We start from the raw sequence: 26,728 nt of genomic DNA, 5'->3' as shown, positions 1-26,728 counted from the left end.
AAAACTTTCTGCAGGCCAAAGGGAAATGATACCAGATCTCTAAGTAGGAATGAAAAGCATCAGAAATGGTAAATATGTGCATAAATATAAAAGACTTTTCCTCTTAATTTAAAATACATAACAAGACCATTAAAGACAGGGATGGTAAACAGACCTATACAGTTGCAAGATTTCCAAATTAAAAAAAAATTTTTTAATACTTATATTTGAGAGACAGAGACAGAGTGTGAACAGGGGAAGGGCAGAGAGAGAGGGAGACACAGATTCCAAAGGAGGCTCCAGGCTCCGAGCTGTCGGCACAGAGCCCGACGCGGGGCTCGAACCCACGAACTGTGAGATCATGACCTGAGCCCAAGTCGGACACCCAAACTGACTGAGCCCCCCAGGCACTTCTCAAGATTTCCACATTTTATGGGAAGTGGTACATTAACTCTAGGTAGACTGAAAACCTGAGAATGTATATGGTAACTTCTAGAGCCTCCGCTAAAAAAAGTATGCGAAGACCATACAGCTAAAAAGCCAATAAGTTAAAATGCAATTCTAAAATACAAAACTAAGCCAAACAGAAAACAAGAAAATGATAAACCGAGGGACACCCAGGGGGCTCAGTCAGTTGAGCATCAGACTTCGGCTCAGGGCATGATCTGGCAGTGCATGGGTTCGAGCTCCACCATCAGGATCCTCTGTCCCCCCCTCTCTGCCCCTCCCGGCTTGTGCTCTCTCACTCAAAGGTAAATAAACATTTTTAAAAAATAGAATAAAATGATACACCCAAATCGAACTATACCAATAATCACATCTAATGTTAATAAACACACAAAAAAGGCTCAGCCTGGGGCACCGGGCTGGTTCAGTCAGTGGAGCATGCAACTCTTGATCTTGGGGTCGTGAGTTTGAACCTCATGTGGGGTATAGATATTATTTTTTAAAAATCTGTCTGGGAATGCAGGCTGGTGCAGCCACTCTGGAAGACAGGATGGAGGTTCCTCAAAAACTAAAAAGAGAACTACCCTACAACCCAGCAATTGCACTACTAGGCATTTATCCAAGGGATACAGGGGTGCTGTTTCGAAGGGATGCATGCACCCCCATGTTTATAGCAGCACTATCGACAAGAGCCAAAGTATGGAAAGAGCCCGAATGTCCACTGATGGATGAACGGATAAAGATGTGGTGTGTGTGTGTATATATATATACACACACACACACATATATACACACACACACACACACACACACACACACACACACACAATGGAGTATCACTCGACAATCAAAAAGAATGAAATCTTGCCATTTGCAACTACGTGGATGGAACTGGAGGGTATTATGCTAAGTGAAACTAGTCAGAGAAAGACAAAAATCGTATGACTTCACTCACATGAGGACTTTTGAGACAAAACAGATGAACGTAAGGGAAGGGAAACAAAAATAATACAAAAACAGGGAGGGGGACAAAACAGAAGAGACTCATAAATATGGAGAACAAACCGAGGGTTACGGGAGGGGTTGGGGGGGGGGTGGGGGGAGATGGGCTAAATGGGTCAGGGGCACTAAGGAATCTACTCCTGAAATCATTGTTGCACGATATGCGAACGAATTTGGGCGTAAATGAGAAAACAAATGAAATTAAAAACTAAAAAAAAATCTGTAAGTGATAAGGACATAAATAAATAAGTGGCAGGGCCAGAACAGATAAAAGTGTGAGACCCAAGTATATGGGGTCTACAGGAATTTCCCTTCTTTTAAATAGAAAGACACAGAGACGTAAGAAGTGAATGAACAGAAACAGGTATGCAAACAGCATCAGAAGGCCGGAGAAGCTCTAATTCACATCAGATACAGCGGAGTTGGAAACAAAGGATGTCACCAGAGGTAAAGAGGGAAGTTTCATAACAACAAAATGCTCAGTTCATTCGTAGGATGTAACATAACCTAGTAACAGACGTTCCAGATATGGAGTAAATCGATACAATTAGAGGAACGGGACCATGGCACAAACACAATAGATTAGAACGCCTCTCAACACATGACACACAAAAAATCTGTAAAGACACAGAAATGTGAACAATAGTATTAATTACCTAATTGGTATTACGGAACAAATTCACCCACCATTTCGGAAAACGTATTTTTTTTTCAAGTGTATGTGGAACGCTCAGCAAGACAGGCCATATACTGAGTCATATCGTGAGTAAGACTACAAAGATTGAAACCATAAACATATTCTCTAACCTGGATGGAATGAAAGCACAAATCAGTAAGATATTTAGGGGAAAGAAAACAAACCCCTGTGAAGTAGGCAATATACTTCCAGATAATCAACCCAAAATAAATCTAACACCAATCTAAAGCGGTGCTTAAAGAAAAGCATGTAACTTTAAATACTTGTATCAGAGAAAGGCCTAGGGGCGCCTGGGTGGCTCAGTCAGTTGAGCATCCGACTCTTGATTTCGGCTCAGGTCGTGATCTCACGGTTCGTGGGTTCAAGCCCCGTGTCAGGCTCTGCCCTGGCAACGCGGAGCCTGCTTGGGATCCTCTCTCTTTCCCTCTCTCTGCCCCTCCCCTGTGTGCACTTTCTCTCCCTTCTTTCCTCTCAAAATTAAAGAAAAATTAAAAAGTAAATAAATAAACAGGGAGGGACCACCATTGAGTAATTATGTCCAAAAAACTAACAACTTGGGTCAAATGAATAAATTCCTCGAAAACACAGCTGATCCTTGAACGATGCAGGGGTTAGAGGCATCGACCCCCGGGCAGCTGAAAAGCCGTGTATAACTTTTGACGGTCCCCAAATACCCCGGCTACCCCTACTCTCCTGTGGACGGGAGGCCTGACTGAGAACATAAACGACGGCTGAACACCTACTTTGCAGGTGGCATTCTCACAATAAAGTGAACTCGAGAGAAGAAAACGTTACTGGGAAAAATCCTAAAATACGTTTACAGTGCTGTGCTGTACTTATTGAAAAAAACCCACATACCTGTGGACCCGTGCTTCCCAAACCTGTGATGTTCAAGGGTCAACAGTATGACTTGCCTAAACGACACAAGAGGAAACCAAAAGGCCGACCAGCCCTATAGGTATTAAAGAAAACGAAATCTGTTATAAAAACCCATCCCGCAAAGAAAACTTCCAGCCCAGACGGTCTCACACATTAATTCTATAAAGAGCGAACAAAAGGAGAGTTGGAACTGGGTTATTAAAAAGTCAGCTTTAATATCAACAGGAAGAATGGCCAAGAGCCACCCCTATGCAGGTTAGAAACGCCAGACGATACAGGAGGAGGAAATCGGCCACGGCCATTCATTTCTTCTTCCCCCTTGGCGGCCTGGCGAACAGAGCGGGGTCCATCTGTTCCCTGGCCAGGCCGCGGACAGAAAAGAGCCTGGCGGCCCGCTCCCGCAGGGTGCCCCCACATTTCAGCCCCCGGGCCGTCAGTTCACTCTTGAGCCTGTCCAAGCCCAGCGCCTCCATTTCCGCCGCGGAGGTGAATGCCAGCAAATCTAGAGTTGCCAGACCAGTATCCTGAGAGGAAAGAAAAGAAAGTATTTAAAACCAGCTCCTCCCCCTGAGGACTCTCCTTAACTGTCCACGGTGCTCTGCTGATCAAGGAATTCTCATTTAATTAGCCGTATCTCGCTACTGAATTTTAATAATCGTCTACGTGTCATTCCACACAGATTCTCATTACGAACACTGACGACCATGAATTTCTCATCTGTACATTTAGAAACAAGCATTCAGAACAGTCACAGAAGTTACAAGATGCCCAGATTCCTTTTTTAAGTGTATTCATTTCAAGAGAGACAGAGCTGGAGGGGAAGGGGCAGAGAGAGAGGGAGAGAGAGAGAATCCCAAGCAGGCTCCATGCTGTCGGCCCAAATCGGGGCTCGAACTCTCAAACTGCAAGATAATGACCAGAGCCGAAACCAAGAGTCGGACGTTTCACCGACTGAGCCACCCAGGCACCACGCCCCCCAGATTCTTAATATGACTTTTCTTCTTTTTTGGATTTTACAGTAGGTCAAACAGCAAGACACATCCAGCCCAGCCCCACACTGTTACAACCAAGAGTGGCACCCTCGTAAAGTTTAACATTCATGAGACTCCAGGCCTGCACATCTTCTGATTCCATCACCCTGACGCTCTGTAACTTAATGATTAAGACTGTTTGAGTTCCCACGTTTATAACTCAACAAATCCAAACATGGTTCAACAGCCTTGTAATCGTTCGAGCCGTCCGGCAGCCTTTCCAGACTCTCAGACGCAAGGAAATACTTCTAGCCAGGGACGCTCTGCAAAGGACAAAAATGTTCACATACGGGAGTTTTTAAAAAATATATTCAATGGGGCGCCTGGGTGGCTCAGTCGGTGAAGCGTCCGACTTCGGCTCAGGTCATGATCTCGCAGTCCGTGGGTTCGAGCCCCGCGTCGGGCTGTGTGCTGACAGCTCGGAGCCTGGAGCCTGCTTCCGATTCTGTGTCTCCCTCTCTCTCAGCCCCTCCCCTGCTCACACTGTGTGTCTCTCTCTCAAAAACAAATCAACATTAAAAAAAATTATAAAAAATATATATTCAAGAAGACTAATTTTCCGTCACAGTAAGTTATTTTTCAATCGCTAAAGAGTTCTAGGGACAGAATCTTAATCCTTCTTGTTGAACTTTATTTTTTAGAAAGAACCATTTTGGGTAGATTTCAGGAGTAAATCTTGGTTTCATTATTTCCGGCCAAATCCTAAATCACCACCTACGGCTGCACATGGTGGTAAGAAACACATCGGTACCTCCCCACCAAGAACAGTTTCCATGACTGAAGGCTCAAAGAAGTCAACTGGGTCTTACTCCTTATCCTATGCCTAAAATATCCCTTTACTCACGTTTCTATGACTTCAGACAGGAAAAAGCTTCTAATGTATAAGAATACTATAGGGGCGCCCGGGTGGCTCAGTCAGGTGAGCAGCCGACTTCGGCTCAGGTCATCATCTCAAAGTTCATGAGTTCAAGCCCCGTGTTGGGCTCTGAGCTGTCGGAGCCTGGAGCCTGCTTGGGATTCTGTGTCTCCCTCTCTTTCTCTGCCCCTTCCCCGCTCACACTCCGTCTCTCTGTCTCAAAAGTAAACATAAAAAAAGAGTAACACAAAAGCTACAGGCTGACCCCTGCAGAGATGGCGTGAGAGCCAAATTAAAGCCCTTTGCATAAACAATTCCACTGTCCTCCCTAGAGAATGCAATCGATGCCTTCCTGCTTTGTAATTGAGGGTAGGGAAGGTGCTGGTTAAACAAGTAACGATAGGCTTCGTGTTTACCAAAGGACAGCAGGTAGTTCCGGGTGCATCTAGTCTAAAAAGCAAATCATTATTAGATCAAATGGTAAACGTTGAAGAGTCTTCCTGGAAGCTGGTCCACTGAAGGCCGTGAGTCCTGAACAACCGGAGGGACACTGTGCGCAGCGAAAACCATCCTTTGATGGCGGGATGCAGAGCTTAAGATGCGAAGACAAATTAGAAGGCAGCTGCCCCTCTCCCTGCAGAGAGAGCGTCACATCCCGCTGACGCCAACTGTCCCAACAGTCTCGCACGCGAGAAAGAAACAAAGCAACCGGGGATTCGGTGCTAGAAAATGAGCACGTTTCAGCCCCTCTAAAATGCCATCTGCCGCATCATGCCTCGTTATCGTCTATGTTATCGACAAACAATAAACAGGGGCGCCTGGGGGGCTGCGTCCGTTGGGCGTCAGCAGTTGGCTCCGGTCGTGATTTCGCGGCTCGTGAGTTCGAGCCCCGCGTCGGGCTCGCTGCTGTCAGTGTGCAACCCACTTCGGACCCTCTGTGTCCCCCTCCCAGCCCCTGCCCCACTCGCGCGTGGGCGCCTGCACTCTCTCAAAAATAAACATAAAAAAAAAAAAAAAAGGATAACCGATACCAACTAAACTATGATATGTGACGTGTGTCCAAATTCACAGATTACTAAAATGGTAAATGCGCAGCTTAGAACCGATAAACTAGGGAACCAGGGACACCGCCCCGTGGCAAAATGATACACACCCCAGACTTGAAAAGAAACCAATCTAGGATTTTCGGAGGGGTTAGGCAAGCTTCACTCATCGCACCGCTGGTCATTTAACGGACCTTCCCCCAAGCAGCCCAGGGGGGAAGCACGTTTTCATTTCAAGGACTTACTGAGGCCATAAGGCTGATGTGGCCGGAGACGGGGCCCCAGTCACTTACCGAGTTTCCTGACCGGCCGTCCTCCGGTTTGGTCACGGGCGCGCTTCCCCCGCACTCTCCGGGTGCTACCTCGGCAGCCGCGTCAGTTGCCTCCTGTGCCTGTGCCTGTGTCTCTTCGGTTGGTCCTGCCCCGGCCGCCCCCTCTTCTGCGGGCTCCTCGCCCCCGGCCCCTCCCTGCTCCAGGCTCTTTGTTTCCACGGCCACGGTCCCCTGCTCGCGCCCCCCGGCGGAGGTCCGGCCCGGCCCGGCGTCTGCGGAGACCGCACACCCAGAGCCTGGCCCTGGCGCCTGCGGCGGCTCCGGGGGCCTAGAGTCCGCAGCCCGCACGCCCGCCCTCGGACAGCTGCCGGCAGATTCGGCTGCCGCCTCAGCGCCATCGCCGTTTCTGGGAGTGTGGAAGTTCACTCCTGAAGTGCCGGGAGCTTCTTCCCCGTCGCCATCCGAGGTCTCTGAGCTGGACTCCTCCGCGGTCTCTAGTCCTTCCGTGCCCAACCTGCAGGGGACACAAAGGCGTGACACCACCCCCAGCTTCTATGTGGACAGAGCCCCCGCCTGTCCAGGGAGCGGGCCCTGTCGGATCCAAGTATCTGCTCGCTGGAGATGGAGGGCAGGTAAGTTCCAGAAGATACTCCCGGGGATAAGTGGACGGCGAGATTCAGTTACGACCGGAACCGCCTGGAACCCACTGTCCTAAAGATCCGAGAAGGACTTCTCTTTAAAGGCGTGAATCTCTTAGAGCAAAACTGATTTTTGTCTAAAGCTATTTTTCCTATCTCCTATGAACCTCAACTGTTAGAAACTAGATAAGATAACAAGCAGTTAAAAGAAAAGTCTGTAATTGCCCCAAACTGGAAACTTCCCAAACTATCGACAGGAGAACGGAGAGATAGAAAAGATAATACTTGGCACTAAGGAGAAACGAATGACGCATACAATCCCAGCCACGGGCTGCAAAGCATCAAGCTAAGTGAGAAAAGCCAGACACGCAGGGCTGTGGGACACCCCCAGAAAGACAAAACCATCACAGATCAGCGGGGTTTGGGGTTGGGGGCGCGGGAACTAACCGTGAAGGGGCACACCGGCAATTTTTAGGGAAATGCGATATTCTGTATTTTGATTTTGGTAGCGGTTACACAATTTTTCAACACTCACACAACTATTCAATCAGAACGTGTGAACTTTGGCGTATATAAATCATATCTTGGGGCGCCTGGGTGGCTCAGTCGGTTAAGCATCCGATTCTTGATTGTGGCTCAGGTCATGATCTCGCGGTTCGGGAGTTCAAGCCCCACATCGAAGAGCCTGCTTGGGATCCTCTCTCTGTCTCCCTCTCCTTCTGCCCCTTCCCTGCTCACACTGTCTCTGTCTCGCTAGCCATTGCCCCAACACCGCTACCTTTTCTCTCAAGAACGCTTGATTCCTATTTCACAAAGATTTCCTTTCTATCCCCAAGGCGGAAGCCAACAAGGAAGCAAGATCCATCTGGACGGATTTTCTAGAACTCGGCCCAAGGGATTTTCTAGAACTAGTAACCGGAGGACCAAGTGGGAAGGGCGGGAGAGCTCCCGGGGACGGACAAGAAAAGGCACCACTGTGCTTTCCAGCAGCAAGTGCACAAGTGGCCAGGAGAGGTCGGGCAGCGGCCAAACACGTCAGTAACGACCGTGAAAAACCACAGAGAAGACAGAACAATCTAGAAAGTACAGCTTCCACCAAGAATGTCTGAAAGTTAACTCTTTCAACGCCAAACAGTAATTCAAGTATAAACTTACTTTTGGGTGATCTTTCACTGTAAAAAAACCCTGCTCCTTTAGACGGCACGCCTGGTACTCGAGGCAGAAGCCACGAGCGGTGTGTCCAGTGTGACAACCGTGCAGACTTGAAGACCAAAGCATTCTGGAAATTTCTGAGCTCCCTTCAAACACTACTTTAAAAAGTGTTTATGCCAGGGGCGCCTGGGTGGCTCAGTCGGATAAGTGTCCGACCCTTGATTTCGGCTCAGGTCGTGATCTCACAGTTCACGGGTTCAAGCCCCACGTCGGGCTCTGCACTGCCAGTGCAGAGGCTGCTTGGCATGCTCTCTCTCTCCTCTCCCTCTCTTTTTCCCTCCCTCTCCCCTCCCCTCAAAATAGATAAGTGAACTTAAAAAATAAATAAATAAAAATGAAAAACTAAAAGCGTTTATGCCAGAGAGACAAGAAGGAAATAAGTCAGTCCGCACAGATCTCTTCGCGATGAAAACGAAGCATATGCTTACCAAAAGCATTTCCTCTTCCCTGAACTGGCTCCTCTGTCCGTTTTTGATTTGTTGGGCCGTTTCCGACTCTCCCCAATTTCCGCCGACACCATCTTGCTGGAAGCAGCCTGCATACCTAACCACAAGTGTTTACAACTCAGTTACGCTGTCAAGAGTAAGGACAATTAAAGAAATCATACCCAGTACGGACTACAAGACAACTGCGTTGTCATCCAAAGCTCTGGATTTAGTCTCTTATCGGACCAAGATTTGCTACCATTACTGTGAGAGTCACCTCAAATTTACATAGAGCTAAGCACTGAGCATTCCGGCTCTGGAAGCAGGTTGGAAAACACTGGCATCCAGTCTGCAGCCCTGACACGGACAGGTTCGTGTCCGGCCTCCCCACGCCTGCTCGTCTGCCCCCTTGTACACATTACTTGGGTATCACTTTGTCATAACCTCCTGACTGAAAAGATTCCTTCTTATTCAGCCGAACCCCCAACGGCCCCAGCATTAATGCTCCAGATACAAAAAACACACACAGAAGCCAAGGACCATCGTTCTCCTTAAAATACCATTAAAAACACTGACCTAAAACTAGAAACAAACGTGCTGAGGTCTCAACTCCTCCTGAAGACACAGGACAGCCCCACCGAGCACAAGGAGGTTCTTACCTGGGGCCCGCGGGAGTCAAGTACAAACACCGTGTGAGTGTGCCATCTGTGCTGGGGTGTAAGGAGCGTGGGTTGTCACTGAGTGGAGACCCCCACCCCCCGGCCTCCATCCGGTCCTCGGGGGACGGCGTGACTCCTTCTCACCTTTGAGGACCGAGTCCTCCAGGCGCTCGGCCATCTCGTGGCACTGCCGCTGGTAGGCGGGGTTGGCCGAGCAGGGTCTGGGCTCCGCCAGCTTCCGCTGCAGCCGCTCCAGACGCTTCTGCTCCTTTTCAGCCTCTCGCTCGGCCTGCTGTTTCACCCACTCGGCCATCCTGGGACGCAAGAGACGATCACGCGCCCGCCCCTTTACGCAGAAAGAGCCCCTCCCAGGCGACAAATTCGCCCTGTCCCGCGCGTGCTGTGACTTTCCCTCGGACAGGGAGAGATGAGTCGAGAGCGATGGATGAGAGCGCTAACATTTCAAGTCTACGCATCCGTACACACGGCACGCACACGACCACCACCGACAGAAAACACCGCTCTCTTCGAAACAACCAAAACAGGGGGCGTCTTACGCCTTCTCGTGGTTGACATCTCGCAGCCTCCGCCCGCTGAGGTCCCGGCAAGCCTCTCGGTTGGTCGTCTTCTCGATCTGAGCACCAAGCGCGCGGAGCATAGATCCGAACCCTGAGCAGATACACACATTTGGAGAGAGCAGGTGAGGGGGTTCAAGGGGGTGGGTAAAGGCCAATTCGCGAAAACAGTGTTCGGCCACAAGAGTAAAAAGGATCTCTTTCATTCTTTTTTTTTTTTTTTTTAAGAAAGGGATGTCAGGACCCCACCCAGGTAAAAGTACCGATAAACTCGATTCAGCCTCACACCTTCGCCCTTCCTTTGGATCTCCGCAACACTGCATCCTCGCCACTGGGGCTCTTCGGAGGGCTTTGCCCAGTGCCACAGATCCCAAGATTCCCGGATGAAGAACTTAAACAAAACTTCATGGTGAGGGGCCCATGGGGTGGCTCAGTCAGCTAAGCAAGCGTCTGGTTTCAGCTCAGGTCAAGATCTCACAGTTCATGAGTTCAGAGCCCACATTGGGCTCTGTGCAGACAACGTGGAGCCTGCTTGGGGTTCTCCCTCTCCCTTCTCTCTGCCCCCGCCCCCTCCCCCGTTCGCATTCACGTGTCCACTGTCTCTTTAATTTTTCAAAAAAATTTTTTTTTGTTTTTGAGAGAGAGGGAGCACGCACGCGAGTGGGGGGGAGGGGCAGAGAGAGAAAGGGAGACACAGAATCCAAAGCAGGCTCCGGGCTCTGAGCTGTCAGCACAGACCCTGACACGGGGCTCGAACCCAGAAACGGCGAGATCATGACCTGAGTCGAAGTCGAACGCTTAACCGACTGAGCCACCCAGGTGCCCCAACTCTCTCTCTGTCTTAAATACACTTAGAAAAAATTTTAATAAAAAAATTAAGAAGTAATTTATGGTGAGATTTTGCAGTGAGTTTCAAAGGAAAAGCAATTTTAAGTTGTCACTGGCTCATATGATCAGCTTCATTCTCCCGGACACAGTTTCAAACATCAGCAGGATGATTGTAATTCGATGCCAGCTCTCTGAAAACCACACCAAAGCACGGTAGGTGTTGAGAAAGCTTCGGGATTACAGGCCAGTACATCAGGAGAAATACCCAGAACCCCTGTTATTCTCAGTGTTTGCTCGTTTAGTTTCTTTTCCCTCTTAATCTACCCCGACCTGGAAATGACTGTTATTTCACAAGCTGACGTCAGTCCTCCCTTGGAGCTACAATAACCAGACAAAATCTTGATGAAAGCAGCCAATTTAGTTGTGTTAACGTTCCTCCTTCAGCAAACTGGACAGAGTAATGATCATCTCTCATCAAATCTTCCCCGAAGTTTTAGAACCTAGGTTGCCCGAGTGCTATCCTGCTGACGAAGGTAGAAACTAATCAGACAATATAGTCCTCAGAAAGAATAAAAGAAACGGGTGCCTGGGTGGCTCGGTCAATTAAGCGTCCAACCCTTGATCCTGACTAGGTGATGACCTCAGGGTTCGCGAGATCAAGCCCCGCATCAGGCTCTGTGCTGACAGTGCAGAGCCTGTGTGGGATTCTCTCTCCCCCCCCGGCCCCTCCTCTGCTTGAGATCTCTCTCAAATAAACTTTAAAAAAAAAAAAAAAAAGGAATAAAAGAGAAAATATTCAAAACTAGGTAAGTAACTAAAGGATTTCAGAAGGCAAACAAAACCGGAAACTACAGAGGCCAAGGAGCCGGTGAATTTAACGCGCGGGGCTCAAGGTGGGGGCTCCACGGTGAGCAGCCGCCGCTCCTGTCCTACCTCCTTTGCCACCGCGGAGCCTGGGTTCCAGACTATAGACGGCGCCATGCCGCACTCTGTCACTGGTGTCCGTGAGCGATCCGTCGCACTTCACAAAGAAGCATTCCACTGGAACATCCTAGAGACAAGTTTGGGGTTTTTAAATGCTGTTTACGAGACAATACGAGTTTCCTGCAGGAAGGGGCCTGGCCCGTTATCTTTTCATTACTCCAGTTACACGCAGAGAGCGAGTGGTCAACGAGCATTTGCTGAACTGAAAGTCGAAACTACTGAAAGAAAAAAGTCATTTCGCACAATTTTTTCCTGACACTTCACCATGATACACGTACGAGAACTGTTTGTCTTTCGGGTGAAAATAAAAACCACCGCCTTCTTCTCTGGCAGGAAACCAGAGCCAAGGTAGGGAGCTGTATGGGGCTCAGACCCAGTAACTCTGCAAGTCCCATTCTGTCCTGACTTTTGTAAACGGGGAATGTCAAGCCGAACAGGTTTGGAAGTGACCGTAAGTATTCTGGGCCAGCTGGCGGCAGTGATCTCTGCTCGTGTCCCCGACTCACAGCAGAAGCCGGCAGAGCCCTAAGCCCGCTCCGTGTATTTCAAAAATTCTCAGAACAAGTGGTAGATAAAAAATATATAAACTGTTAAGTCTTTCCAACCAAGTCTGTGATGCCATAAAGTGAGACAACAGAGGAGTACCCTCCGAAGTACACAATTAAATCTGTAACATCAAGTGCTAAGAGACCAAACCCCAACAAAGGGAAAAATGCATGACTAGTGGGGTACCTGGGTGACTCTGTCCATTGAGCGTCGGACTCTTCATTTCGGCTCAGGTCAGGATCTCATGGTCGTGAGATCAAGTACCGTGTTGGGCTCCTCGCTGAGTGTGGGGCCTGCTTGGGATTCTCTCTCCCCCTCCCTCTGCCCCTTCCCAGCTTGCGCACACAAGCTCTAAGAATTTTTTTTTAAATGCATGACTGGAATCTTCCTAAAATAGACACAACGAACACTCACTCTGAACCACACCACACAGCTATTTCAACAGGAACTACCTGTTCATTCAACAAATATTAAGTCCCTACTGTTTGCCAGGTACTTTCTAAGCGCTGGGATACTGTAGTGAATAATACAGTGAACACAGACCTTCCCTCACGGAGCTTACACTCCAGTGGGGAAACCCAGATGATGAACACACGAAGTACATACTATGTCAAATGGCGATGAGCAGAGTGGAGGGGCAGCATACACAGACGGGCATGGTGGTAATACATTTTACATACAGGTGGTCAAGAGGAGCCTCTCGGGCCAAGTGACATTTGAGCAGAGAATTAAGCAAAGGGAGAGAACAGGCCACGTGGGGGACAGCACTCCAGAGAGCCCAAATGCAAAGGCGGGCAGGAGGGATAAGCCTAGATACGCATGGAACAGCAACCCCACCGATGTGTCTGGAAGAAATGTACAAAAGGGGAAGGAGAAGGCCTTAGAAGCCACCGTAAGGACTTTGGTTTTACTCTGAATGGAGCCACTGCAGGGTTTTGAACAAGTTGAGAGCTGAGTGATAGTCTTTAAGGATCACTCTATGGGGCGCCTGGGTGGCTCAGTCAGTTAAGCATCCGACTTCGGCTCAGGTCATGATCTTGAGATTCATGGGTTCGAGTCCCGTGTTGGGCTCTGGGCTGACAGCTCGGAGCCTGGAGCCTGCTTCGGATTCTGTGTCTCCCTCGCTCTCTCTCTGCCCCTCCCCTGCTCACGCTCTGTCTCTCTCTGTCTCAAAAATAAATAACACATTAAAACAATTAAAAAAAAAAAAAGGATCGGGGCGCCTGGGTGGCGCAGTCGGTTAAGCGTCCGACTTCAGCCAGGTCACGATCTCGCGGTCCGTGAGTTCGAGCCCCGCATCAGGCTCTGGGCTGATGGCTCGGAGCCTGGAGCCTGTTTCCGATTCTGTGTCTCCCTCTCTCTCTGCCCCTCCCCCGTTCATGCTCTGTCTCTCTCTGTCCCAAAAATAAATAAAAAACGTTGAAAAAAAATTAAAAAAAAATAAAAAATAAAAAAATTAAAAAAAAAAAAGGATCACTCAAGCTGGTGAACTGGAAATGAGACTACAGAAGCAGAGACGTCATATCATGACAATCCAGGTGAGACGCGAGGGCCATCTGCACCAGGGGTGGTAGACGGAAGGTGATGAGGACCGTGAGGGGCCCTAGTGCCCTGAGTGAGGGCAGTGAGATCAACAGAGGAATACAGAGGAGCCCAAAAATCTGGTCTAAGGGGAAGAGTGAGACGGCACGTATTTGGGGAGAGTACTGGTCTCATGCTGGGTGTGCTTCTTTGAGAGGCCTAATAGCCATGCGAGATGTGGGGTAACCTGGTGGGGACACAAGTCTGGAGTCTGGGGCAGAGGGCTGGGCTGGAGCCTCACATCTGGGAGACATCAACACACCGATGGTACTTACCGCCCTGAGAATGGACGAAGTTGCCCACGTGGGGGAGGAGGAAGCGTCAGAACAAGGATCAGAAAACTTGGCCCGGCCACTCTAAGGTTTAGAGACCAGGGAGATAAGGAGGAAGCGGCAAGAGACACTGGAAGGGAGGCTGGTGAGGTGGAAGAGAATGAGGGTGACGTCTGGACCGGTAAGCAAAGCATGCCAAGGAGGGAACGGTCGCCTGTGCCCACGGATGCTGAGAGGCCACGAGAGAGGAAGACTGGAAACTGATCACCAGATACGGCAACACATAAGACCCTGACCCGCGAGGCGCGAGTTGGTCTGCTGGAGTGATGGGCACGGAAGCCCAACTGGAGGACGTACCGAAGGAGAGAGGTTTACGTTCAAGGGTATTTTCTATAAAGAAAACCAGGGAAGATGAGGGGACAGCTGGAAGGGATGTGGGCTCAAGTATGCGCACTGGGAGGACTGATCCAGGAAAAAGGGAAAACACTGGGAAATGCAGGGGAGAACTAACTCTAAGTAAGCCATTCAGTAGGGAAGACGGGACAGGACACTGGGCAAAGCGAGGGTAATTACAATTTTTTTTTTAATTTTTAATGTTTACTCATTTATTTTCGAGAGAGAGAGAACACAAGCGGGGCACGGGCAGAGAGAGAGAGGGAGACACAGAATCCAAAACAGGCTCCAGGCTCCGAGCTATCAGCACAGAGACTACGTGGGGTCTGAACCCACAAACCGTGAGATCATGACCTGAGCCGAAGTTGGATGCTTAGCCGACTGGGCCACCCAGGTGCCCCCAAAATTCTAAATAACTTTAAAAGACATTCATGCGAAAGCAGAAAAATTATATACACCACACTCCATTTCCAAACAAGAACTGCTTGTTAAGACAACTGATCAACAAAATTGCATTTTCTACTTGTCACATTCTTGTCAACAATCACCAGTAGAAACAAAGAGTAAAGGAAATTTAGAATCAATTCAAGCGCCTTTAACCTTTGCACATTATCAAGTTTTTCGAACACAAAGCCTGAGGCTACCAGAGACAGACCAGTAGTTCAACAAAGCCAAGTTTACTGACTCACTGGGGGTGGGGGATTGCACTCGCAGGGGTGTCTCACCACCACCACCAAAAAATAATTGTTGCAGGATTTGGGGCAAGGGTGGAATTTGGGTGAAATTTAAATGAAAGTGTTTTGAGAGACTCAAAATGAGCTGAGCTGTGTCTAAAAGGGGCAACATCAGGTCCAGACTACGAAGTAGATTAGATCCAGGCTCCTGTCTCCTTGGAAACCACAAAGTTAACATAAACGTGGAATGTCGTGTTCAGAACTCCGAATCTGAAGTTCTGCGCCCGGGCTGGAAATCCAGAGAGAGTGCTTCTCTGGATCAAAGGGACTTAGATTCTCCAGGCAAGAGTGGGATGCTTCATTCTTACTGATAACGTTTCAAACAGGAAAGTGTCTCGTAGTCTGTAATTTTCTAGATCGAGGCTTCTCGGTGAATCAGAAAGCAGGAGACTGCCGAGGGAGTCACGATGACATTTCACAACCGCACCAGGTCCCCGGGAGAAATAAATTTCCTATTAATTCTGCAGCCGGCTTCATCTGTGCTATCCTAGGCTGCAGACCAGCCAACAGATTTTTACTCTCTCGGTGGGAACTAACACTGACTTCATCCTGCGTCCCAATAATTTGGCTTTAAAAAGCACAGATGTGGGGCACCTGGGGGGCTCAGGTCACGATCTCGCAGTTCCTGAGTTTGAGCCCCCGCATCAGGCTGTGTGCTGTCAGCTGGGAGCCTGGAGCTGCTTCCTATTCTGTGTCTCCCTGTGTCTCTGCCCCTCCCCTGCTCATGCTCTGTCTCACTCCGTCTCTCAAAGATAAATAAAGGTTTAAAAAAAATTTTTTTAATAAGTAAATAAAAATAAAAAGCACAGACGTGAACTTGAGCTATTTTTATTCGTTCCAGTATCTCATCAAATGCCCTTTTATAAGTTTCTTGTTTCTGTTCACACATGCCACGGTTAGATTTCTTGAGCACCCGACTGAATCCTTCATTTATATTTCTCCCCTCTTACTTAGAATTATTTTTTCCAATACTTCTCATGATTAAGATCCTATTCTTTCTGGTCATTTTGGATCAACTGCCATGAGATAAGAAATATTTTCAGAGATATTAAAATCCCATGTATTTCGTACTACATTCATGAAATACGATTTTCAGAGATATTAAAATCATTAAACTAATATTTCACTTATTCATGAAATAAGATTTTCAGAGATACTAAAACCTATTTTGTAAAACAGTTCCCCACCTGGATGGCCAAACACACCTCTGACAGCTTTCACACTGGACTGCAGTGTAGAAAAACAAATGGGGAAGCTGAAAAACCACATTATTTGGAAAGACGTGTTGCTTCCTCATGGAACCGGTCCAAATACAAATTCGGTTTAGACTGCAGTGTTAACATGTGTTAAGCCCGTAAGTAACAAAGCAGAAGAAACAGCCTAGGAAAAGAGGGACTTCGTGAAGTTATAAAGAAAAACAGACGACTCCATCAATTTCCAAAATTAAAATTAGATTCAGGGAGACCACTGAAGAACCAAACAGGTTCAAGGTTTACCAGTTTACGGCTGGTAAAAGCTGCTTGCTTGACTATTAAGTAAACCGCACACAGAACTTCACAAGTCCGTGACAGGTGTTCAAAAATATGCACGGACAAATGTGACCGCCAAATGAAGAGATGTAAACGACAGACCGCACGAACCCACGCCCTCACCAGGACACGAGTGGGAGGGCTGGGCCTCGACCAGCGACCTTAACAACCCACTTCCCGTCTCCCTCCGCCACCATCCTGTGGCCCGGGTTTGGACAGGGAACTCTGTCCCGGGTTGGAGCTAACCGGGCTGGGTGATCAGGGGACAAAACGCATAGGGTGCATGCATGGGAAATGTAAGGAAATGAACCTCAGAAGCCAGCGGGTCCCACGGCCTCCTGAACGCACGGAGGAACAATGCCCCGGGGCGCTGAGAGTCCAGACCGAGGGCTGGACTGAGCGCCTGAGAGCGGAGGGGCTGCTCCCCGCTCTGGAGGGAGACAGAACCACCACCACCCCAACACAAAAGCAAAACAAGGCCTCAGCAGCAGCTCGAAGCACCTTCACACTGGGGGGCCTTCAGCCCCAGAAACACAACCCCAGGGAAGAGACGCGCCCCCGCCAGACCCTGGTCACCCAGCCCTGCCCTCCCCGCCCCGCTCCGCCCGCCGCTGTCTCCCTCCTCCCGGGGAGCGCGAACCCCACCTGATCCTGGCAGTGTCGGCGGATCACATCGCGTACGGAGCACGAGGCCGAGGCACAGCGCACCGCCTGGCACCCGAGGCCGGGGCCGCGAACCCACACCAGCGCCGCAGCCTCCGCCATCTCAGCGAGCGACTGCCGGGAAGAAGCCACGACTCGCCGGCGCGCCTCGATGGCGTCACGGGGCCTTCAGCGCCCCGCCCCCACAGCGGCCGCTCGCCCCGCCCCTCCCCTGGGGCCAGTCACGTGGGCCGGGCCCCCGCGCCGCACCGCGCCGCGCCGGCGGGGAAGGGGAACGGGAAGGGCCTGGAGGAGGCCGATAAGGCGCCGCAGCGCGCGGGCGAGGCGTTGCTAGGAGACGCTGCTGGGGCGGGGCTCGGGGGACCCCGTATAAAAGGCCGCGCGGGGCCGGGTTTCCAGCGCTCTGGCCGCGCGCGATAAGGCGGGTGCGGGGCGCCGCCCGCGGGCCTCGGCCCCTTCGGTGACGCCGCGCGGTTATTTTTGGGTCTCGGCGAGCCGGGGCCGGAGGAGGCGCGCTCCCCCGGGGCGGGAGGCGCGGCCCTGCAGTCCCGGAAGCGGTTGGGGCGGCCTCCTCCGGCCTCGGAGCCGCCCCGCCCAAGGGCCAGGGAGCGGCCCGCGGGGGCTCCCCGGTGGCCCAGCGCCCACCTCCTAGGCAGCCGCTGCCGGCCGCGCGCAGGGCCTTCTTGCTTCCTGCTGTCGGCGCCGTTTGGACACCGCCTCCCCTCTCCCCGTGGAGCGGGCCGCGCGAGGGCTGGGGTGGGGCGGGGTGGAGAGCCCAGCGGCCCGCGGTGCGGGGACCCGGGGGCGATGGGGACCGCGGCTGGCCGCCCGCACAGCCAAGTCCCCCGAGGTGCAGAGGGCGAGGCAGACTGACCGCCCGGCGCGGGGACTCCACAGGGCTGACCCGAGGTGGCCACCCTATGCGGTTGAAGACACTGGGCAGAGGACACCTCGCAGAGACTCGGAAGTCACTGAAGGATGGCTGTAGGAGCGAACTCGGAAGGTCAAGGCCCCTGAAGTTACAGGCTCTAACTGGTGTGTTTATTTCCCTGACACCAGAGGGAAATGGACGCAAAGAAAGGGCCCAGGGACAGAAGAGTTACACCAAATGGTGAGGATGTCGTACCTCGAGAGCAGTGCTTCCGAGAGTGGCTCTGGTGGCCCCACCAAGTATGAAAACACAGTCGGGGGCGGGGGGGCGCTTGAGCGGCTCAGTCAGTTAAGCCTCTGACTCTGCGTTTCTACTCAGGTCATGGTCTCCTGCTTCGTGGGATCGAGGCCCACGTGGGGCTCTGCACTGACAGCATGGAGCCTGCTTGGGATTCTCTCTCAAAATAAACAGACATTAAAAAAGAAATTAAAAAAAAAAGGGGGGGGGCACCTGGGTGGCTAAGGTGGTTGAGCGGCAGACCAGCTCAGGTCATGAGCTTGCCATTTGTGAGTTCGAGCTCGGCGCCGAGCTCGCTTTGGATTCAGTCTCCCTCTCTCTGCCCCTCCCCTGCTTGCACGCTCTCTCTCTCAAAAATAAATAAACATTAAAAAACAACACAGTCCAAACTTTGGAAAACTTGAGCCTCCCCACTGTCCACCCTCAGTGCCCCCTGAACATGCAACCTCGAGGGAGCCAAGCCAAGCCCCAAGCCTCTTTGTTCATTCATTTCTTCTTCTTCCTTGGGATTAAAAAAAAAAAAAAAAAAAAAAAATGGCTATCTCAAAGGTCCTCCTCTCCACAAGCAAGCAGACAAAAGACCAGCCTCGCTTTATATAACATTTTTGTTTCAGGGCAATGATTCAAATATGTAAAGATCAATTAGTCCTTTTTAGTAAGGAAAGTCCACATCATTTATTTACTGGCATTAAATCTCATCCTTCTAAAACCAAGTCTGAATGAAACTGTTCACTCTTTATCTCATTCTTACACTTAAATTCCTATTATTAAAAAAAAACAACTCGAGGGGCACCTGGGGGGCTCAGTGTCTGACTCTTGATTTCGGCTCAGGTCATGATCCCAGACTTTGGTGGATGGAGCCTGCAGTCACACTAAGCCTGGAACCTTCTCTCTCCCTCCGCCCCTCCCCCACACAATGGTCTAGGTCTCTAAAATAAACAAATGAATAACAATAACGAGGAAACTGAGTTACCTAAAGCTAGAGCTCTGGCCAAGGTCATAGGAGTAGAAAAAATTCTAGGCAGGTAGCTGATTAGCTGGGCAGCTGAGAGTATACAGTGGTGTCTAATGGGCACTGTTGTGTGGCCAGGCTGGTCAGCGATTACGGAAACATAGAATTGCTGTCACCTTCCCCACCTCATGGTGTCAGGGGAGGCACAGGAAGATGCATGTAGGGTTGGGACCAGTAGGTGGTGAGTGGGTGGAGGTCAGTTCCTCTATTAGCAAAATAGTGTAGCCCTGCTCCGGGGACATATTCGGTGTTCTTTCCAATAAGCCACACTTTGTTCCTGCCCGCGTTCTCCAGAAGGTTGACTCTGGCTCCACCTTTGCTCTTTGAGGACTGGCTGGGGCCGGGAGGACACTGTGAGAGCGTCCCGGGGCGATGTGGGATAATTGTCCCCTGCCAGGAAATGACAGCTCCCGACAATGTTTGTGTGGCAACCCATGACGGGCTCAACTGAGCCAAAATGTCACGCTGGGCCGCAAGAACAGGAAGCGAGTCTGGACATTCTGGCAATTTTTACCAATGACAGCAGGGCTCCGAAACTAGCGAATTTGCAGACTACGTCCCTGTGTGACATTCAGGGCACACTTATGTGTTTTCAGCCATGTTCATGCTCAGGGGCAAGAAAAGGAAGTTGTTAATGCCATCGTTATGACAAAAGACAATGGTACGGCTTGGTTCCTCCTGTGCCACGAACACAAAAGTGCATAAACTCCTAAACTGGCAAGTGTTGCCTTCTAGATGGTTCCAGCCCCAGGAACAATGAGGTCAGCTCCTAGGATGGAAAAACAGCTTCTGGGTAGGAGCTGTGGAGTCCACACTGGGGGGTGGATGGCGTGGGAGGCGGAGCCTGACACAGGGACCCAAGACGTGTGGCAGCCAGAGAAGGCACAGCCCCACCCTGCCGCCTTTATTGGACAGAAGGAAACAGGACACGTCAAGGGCGAGGTGGAGTTGAGGGTAGAAAAGGTGTGCATTTAGCACTGGTGCTGGGCAGGAGCCGGAGAGGACAGAGGTTCCGGAGGAGTAGGGTGGCGGTGCCCGGCCGGGAGAAAAATCTGGACCCACAGCCAGTGCTGGGTACAGAAGCCCACCTCTCTGCAGTGTCCGCAAGAAGGAAGGATCTTCCTTCGGGGTGGACTTTCATCAATAAATTCAGTCACTCCCGATCGCCCTGGATATTACCTTGTTTGATTTATCACAACACTCGCTTCCAAAGGCCTCTTGGTTATCCTCATTCGTAAGTCGCCATCAAATAATGCTGTTACGATTAAAAAAAAAATTTAATTTCGGTCACTGTATTAGAATTATAAAGCAAACTGGCGTAGCACACATCTTCCATAAATGGAGTATCTGAGCACTGGAATTCTTTCAACATTGAAATTCAATTTCTCTCTTGGCAATAAAGACCCATAGTTCTTTATGAATTCTGCATGGCCAAGCCATTGAAAAGGGGATTTTTCTCCTGGAAAACTCATAGGTCTGTAGGAATATTTTTTAATGATCTGACGTTAGAATGTGTTGACTGTATTAGGGTTTTCTAGAGAAACAGAGCCAATAGGGTGGATAGAGAGAGAGAGAGCGAGAGAGAGAGAGAGGGAGGGAGGGAGGGGGGGTACAGGCATACCTCAGAGACATTGTGGGCTCAGTTCCAGACCGCCACAAGAAAGCCAATATCGCAATAAAGCAAGTCAAAGGAATTTCTTGGTTTCCCAGTGAATATAAAGGTTAGGTTTACACTATATTATAGTCTATTAAGTGTGCATTAGCATTACATCTAAAACAATGCACACACCTTAATGAAAAAATATCTCATTGCTAAAACACCCCAACCACCATCTGAGCTTTCAGTGAGTCATAATCCTTGTGTCTGGAAGGGTCTGCATATTGGGGGCTGCTAGTTGGTCAGGGTGGTTGGTGCTGAAGATTGGGGGGCTGTGGCAATTTCTTAAAATAAGACAGTGAAGTCTGCCTCATCGATGGACTCTTCCTTTTTTTTTTTTACTATCTTTAAAATTTTTGTTTAATGTTTATTTATTTTGCAGAGAGAGACAGACGGAATCCAAAGCAGGCTCCATGCTCTGAGCTGTCAGCACAGAGGCCGACGCGGGGCTCGATCTCACAGACCAAGAGACCATGACCTGAGCCTAACCCATGCTTTGGACGCTTAACCAACTGAGCCCCCGGGCACCCTCTGATACACATTTTAGAAGCCCACCAAACAGGGTAGAATTTTGAACATTCATGAACACATGGGTTAAACGCTAACGAAGAAAACTCAGCTGTCCAATATGGCGGCATGTGTCCCCAAAGCACTGGATACCAAGAGTCGTAGCCGCTCTGGTCCCCTCTCCTAAACACCTATTGTACTTTAAGGCAGTTCAAATAGAGGGTCAGACAAACTGTTTTGTGTACAAATAACCAATTTTCTCCAGTTACTATAAGATGACAGTGATTTCAACACATAATTTCTCTTTTAATTACCCAGAGCCTTGTGCCCCTCTGGATGAGAAGATAAAGGGATTCTCCGATTTTCTGTAAATTCGTAGAGGGCTCTCCTTTGAATATTTACTAAAAATCTGCAATGCATGTATCTGGGCTCTCGGAAGGAGTCATAAAGGAAACAGAATGCATGATATCCTGTAATCACCGTGGAAAGCCTCTGGACGCTGGCAGAAGGTTCGAAACAACACACATTAGCTGCTGCAATTTGAAGATGCAAGAAATTCATACACAGCCTCCAGCTGATATTAATATTAAATTAAAGGAGGGGGCCCCTGGCTGGCTCAGTGGGTGGAGCGTGTTGACTCTTGATCTCAGGATTGTGAGTTCGAGCCCCACGTTGGGTGTAGAGATTACTTGAAAGTAAAATCTTGGGGCGCCTGGGGAGCTCGGTTGAGCATCTGACTTTGGCTCAGGTCACGATCTCGCGGCTTGTGGGTTCGAGCCCCGCATCGGGCTCTGTGCTGACGGCTCGGAGCCTGGAGCCTGCTTGGGATTCTGTGTCTCCCTCTCTCTCTCTGCCTCTCCCCTGCTCAAGCTGTCTCTCTCTCTCTCTCAAAAATAAACATTAAAAAAAGAAAAAAAAATTTTTTTAATTTTTTAACGTTTACTTATTTTTGAAAGAGAAAGAGACAGAGCGAGAGCAGGGAAGGGGCAGAGAGAGGGAGACACAGAATCCCGAGCAGGCTCCAGGCTCCGAGCCGTAAGTGGGGCTTGAACCCACGAACCTGAACCACGAACCGGGAGATCATGACCTGAGCCGAGGTCAGACGCTTAACCAACTGAGCCACCCAGGCCATTCCGACAGGCGTGAAGTGATACCTCACTGTGGTTTGGATTTGCATTTCCCTGATGACTAATGAGGCTGAACCCCTTGTCATGTATTTTGGAAAATGTTCTTTGGAAAAAGTGTCTGTTCCGGTCCTCTGCCGTTTTTAATTGGATCATTTGCATTTTTGGTATTGAGTTGTGGGAGTCCTTTATCTACGTGTTGAATATTAACCAATGGGATATTTAAAAAAAAGAGAGAGAGAGAGAAACCAGGCAATTCCTCAGGGCATTTACGGAGCTCGGTTCATTGTAATACATAAAAGCACACTTTGTTCTCCATATACCCGCAAAACCTACTTTACCATATGTGTTTTTTCTGGCTTTTAGCATCGGTGCTGGTGAGCTATCTCGTTCTTTCCGCCTCTGGGGGGACAAGGTAATAACAGAACACAACGGCATTACTTGCCCTCCTCCTGCTCGGGAGCAGAGGCCAGCGCGCAGAGGAACTTACGGTGTCGAGAGAGCTTCTGCATGGTCCCAGCTCCCACCGAAGATTTAGTGGCCCGCCGTGCGAGTTGGTCGCTCAATTCAATTCCACCGCCATTCATTTCTCACCTCCTAAGTGCTGGAGAGGAGAGGTGGGCAGCAAGGGACTGGACGCAGAGACAGCGACATAAACAGGCGAGGGTCTGTGCGCCAGATGCTCCAAATCCCTAGCAAATACAAGCATCTTAAAGCATCTCAGACCAACACCGGTTGTGGCGGCGCGCACACGCACACGCACACGCACACGCGCACACGCACGGCATCCCGTAGGCACGTAGGAGAGACCGGAGCGGAGACGCCGGGTTTGGGAGGGGTGTGCGTGGATAAGCTGATTGGGGACACACGTTCGCGCACACGCGCTACTTTCTAGAAAGGCCCCGAGGAGCAGAGCTCGGGGTTCAGGAAACAGCGCGAAGTCCATCCGACGTTACTGTTAAACGCGTGTGCAGCCAGAGGGCGCCTGGGTGGCTCAGTCGGTTAATCGCCCAACTTCGGCTCAGGGCATGATCTCGCGGTTTGTGGGTTTGAGCCCCGCGTGGAGCGCTGTGCCGACAGCTCGGAGCCTGGAGCCTGCTTCGGATCCTGTGTCTCTCTTTCTGTCACCCGTTTGCACTCTCTGTCTCTAAATAAATAAATAAACGTTAAACACACACACACACACACACACACACACACACACACCCAGCCGGGGGTGGGGGGGAAGGGGTGGAAGCCGCAGAAGATAACGGCTGGGGAGTCGTTGGGCTTTTTAATGCCAGGCTGAGGCATCCAGACCTCAATCTGCACAGAAGGAGAGACCACAGAAGGCTCTTTCTGTTTCTGTTTGCGTTTCTGTTGAAATACAGCCGCCGCACAACGTTGCACTCGTTTCAGGCGTACAACATAGGGACTGGACAAGTCTACACTGTGTCCCTGTCATGCTGTGACAGGCTGCCACCTGTCACCCTGCAGCGATTACAATACCCCCGAGTCTTTTCCCTGCCTGTGCCTTCTGTCCCCGTGGGCAGAGCAGGTTTCAAACAGAGAAGAGACACGATCAGACGTGTACTTTAGAGCAATGACCCTGGAGACTCCTGGACCCTGGACTCCTCTTTGACTAGTATGGAAACAGGCTCAGAGAGGTTGAGTGGCTTCACCCAAGTCACACAGCAAGGGGGGGGGGGGGCGGTCAGAGCCAGGATTTCAGCTCCAGCTCTGATTCTGCAGCATGGAGACCTACAGTGAGTCTGCTGTTCTCAGGGAATGGGGCACTGGCGGGGGTCAGAGAACAGGTTTGGGGCGCCGAGGAAGCAGAATGGACAGGCGGCCGCCCAGAGAAATCACCGCCTGGAAGAGAGTAGGTCACGGAGCGAGAAAGGAGACGTTTGGCCAACCTCCAGCCTGGCGACTTCTTCCCACCAGAAACCCCCAAGGTCACTGCCAAGTACTGAGCGGGGCGTGTCCGGGGCTCCCTTCGGTCGTGTCTTTATCATCAAGGACCTTCTTGCCAGATGCCTTTTCGCCGCCTTTCCACGGGTCTGTCTGCCCCCCCTCCCCCCGCCACAGGCCGCGCTGTGAGTTCGTGTTCGTGATATTCTGCTGTTATCTGCACGAATCTGGAAGACGCTTGTGTGTTTGCGTCACAGACCTGTGCAAAGAGAAAAACCCCAGGAAAAGGCCAGCTGCTGCCACGGACTTTACGGAATGCAGGTGCAGGCGAACACGTGAGGTCCGCGCCCGGCCCAGAATCCCATGACGGGTCTTCGTACCTTGTTTGCACGTTGAAATGGTCATTTGCTGTCCCCGAAGCAGGGGCCCTGTGTGGTCATTTGCACGCCATCTAGGACTTTCTTCAGGGCTTTCTTCAGTGGCTTCCTGGAAACACCATTACCTTTTTTCTATGAAAGCTCAACACTCGCAAGACCTGTAAGCTGCCTGCCCTCAGGGTGTCCCAGTTGCTCTCAGGCCCCACCCCCCTGCCCCCAAAGCTTGTTTAACCTGCTGGATTCCCTAACCCAGTGACCGCCTCGCCTCTATCTACCCATGGCCTCAATTTGTAAAGCTGAGGGTCATCACAGATCCCCGTACTTTGTCATGCCCCAAATCTGATGGCTGTCCAAGGCCTTTACACCTCTCTCCCAGCCCTTCTGCCCCCAGGGCTAACGCCTGGTTTCAGCCCTCCCCACCTGGCCCCCTCCGCAACCCCCACCTGTACTCCACAGCTGCCAGGGACCTCCCTGAAACCGACTTAGTGACGTCAGATAGGGGACAGTCAGGTCCCCAGACTGGCCCTGCCGACCTCCGCCCCTCCCCCACCGGACTCAGCCCTGCTGGCTTCTTCTGCTCCTGTGTCCACCTCCTTATCCACCCCTGCCTGCCTTGCCCCAGCATCCCTCGCCCTCCACCAGCCCTCCGTGCTTCTAGCCTCCAGATAGTCGGTGCTCGATACGGATTCGGCCAGGGAACGTTTACTCATTGTCACTAGCTGCGTTGGAAGCTTTATTTTTCCTAACTTCAAGTTCTCGTTTTTGGGTGGGGATCGCGTCCTATTTGCTTCAAAACATCAGAGTTTAAGCTTTTTCTCCCATCGCCGTTCCCAGCCTAGAAAGGCTCTGACCTTTGGGGGCGCCTGGCTGGCTGAGTCAGAAGAGCGTGGGACTCTGGATCTTGGGGTCGTGAGTTCGAGCCCCACGCTGGGTGTGGAGATTCCCTAAAAATAAAACAAGCCTCTGACCTTCGTTATTCCAAGTGGGAAATAGAGAGGGGTGCTCTCTAGGACTACGGAGGCAGCTGAAACTCTGTTTATACCCAAATCTAGTCTCAAATTACGAAAGGTTTAACGTGGGGGTAGAGCTAAAAGCAGCAGGACAGGGGCGCCGGGGTGGCTCAGTCTGTTGAGCGTCTGACTTCGGCTCGGGTCATGATCTCGCGGCTCGTGGGTTCGAGCCCCGCGCCGGGCTCTGTGCTGACAGCTCGGAGCCTGGATCCCGCTTGGGATTCTGTGTCTCCCTCTCTCTCTGCCCTTCCCCGGCTCGTGCTCTCTCTCAAAAATAAGTAAACTTAAAAAAAAAAATGTTTAAAAAAAGTTACTCAAAAGCAGCAGAATAATCTTGAGTCCTGGAGAGTGCGGAAAACCTAGAGGTACACAAATGTTCTTAGTTTCAATGGAGTCAGATGTATCCGTGTTTCCTTTTGAGTTGAGCGGGTTTTCGTGTCTTAAGAAATGTTTCCAACTCCGAGGTCAGAAAGATTCACGTGTGTTTCCCAGTCGGAGTTTCTTATGTTTTGTTTTGGTATGAAAGTTCTTTATTTGGTGTTGAGTTTTATTATAGACCGAGGGAGGGATTCTGCTTCATCCTTTTTCATGCGGATAATAATTTCATCCAACTCCATTTATTGAACAGTCTCTCCTTTCCTCACTGTCTTAAATGTCACCTCTGACGTCCGGCAGCTTCGTACCGGCCCGCTCTATTCCGCCGGTCGGTTGGTGCCCCGGCCACCACGACTGCAG

At 50.5% G+C, this 26,728-nt stretch overlaps 1 protein-coding gene across 1 annotated transcript; it reads right to left on the bottom strand.

The window, feature by feature from the left end:
• Positions 1 to 3,195: 3,195 nt before the first annotated feature.
• On the bottom strand, positions 3,196 to 17,362 carry SDE2 (SDE2 telomere maintenance homolog). Its single transcript, XM_027046232.2, has 7 exons — positions 17,228 to 17,362; positions 11,477 to 11,594; positions 9,698 to 9,809; positions 9,285 to 9,454; positions 8,485 to 8,599; positions 6,228 to 6,720; positions 3,196 to 3,528 (listed from the first exon to the last, which is right to left on the bottom strand). The coding sequence occupies exons 1-7, from the start codon at positions 17,345 to 17,347 to the stop codon at positions 3,307 to 3,309; spliced, it is 1,350 nt and encodes a 449-aa protein (XP_026902033.1). The 5' UTR covers positions 17,348 to 17,362; the 3' UTR covers positions 3,196 to 3,306.
• Positions 17,363 to 26,728: the final 9,366 nt, after the last annotated feature.

The sequence above is a fragment of the Acinonyx jubatus genome, chromosome E4, assembly GCF_027475565.1.
Source record: "Acinonyx jubatus isolate Ajub_Pintada_27869175 chromosome E4, VMU_Ajub_asm_v1.0, whole genome shotgun sequence".
Classification (NCBI taxonomy): domain Eukaryota; kingdom Metazoa; phylum Chordata; class Mammalia; order Carnivora; family Felidae; genus Acinonyx; species Acinonyx jubatus.
Note: the sequence above shows the minus strand (reverse complement) of the source record. Positions and strands in the feature narration are given on the sequence as shown.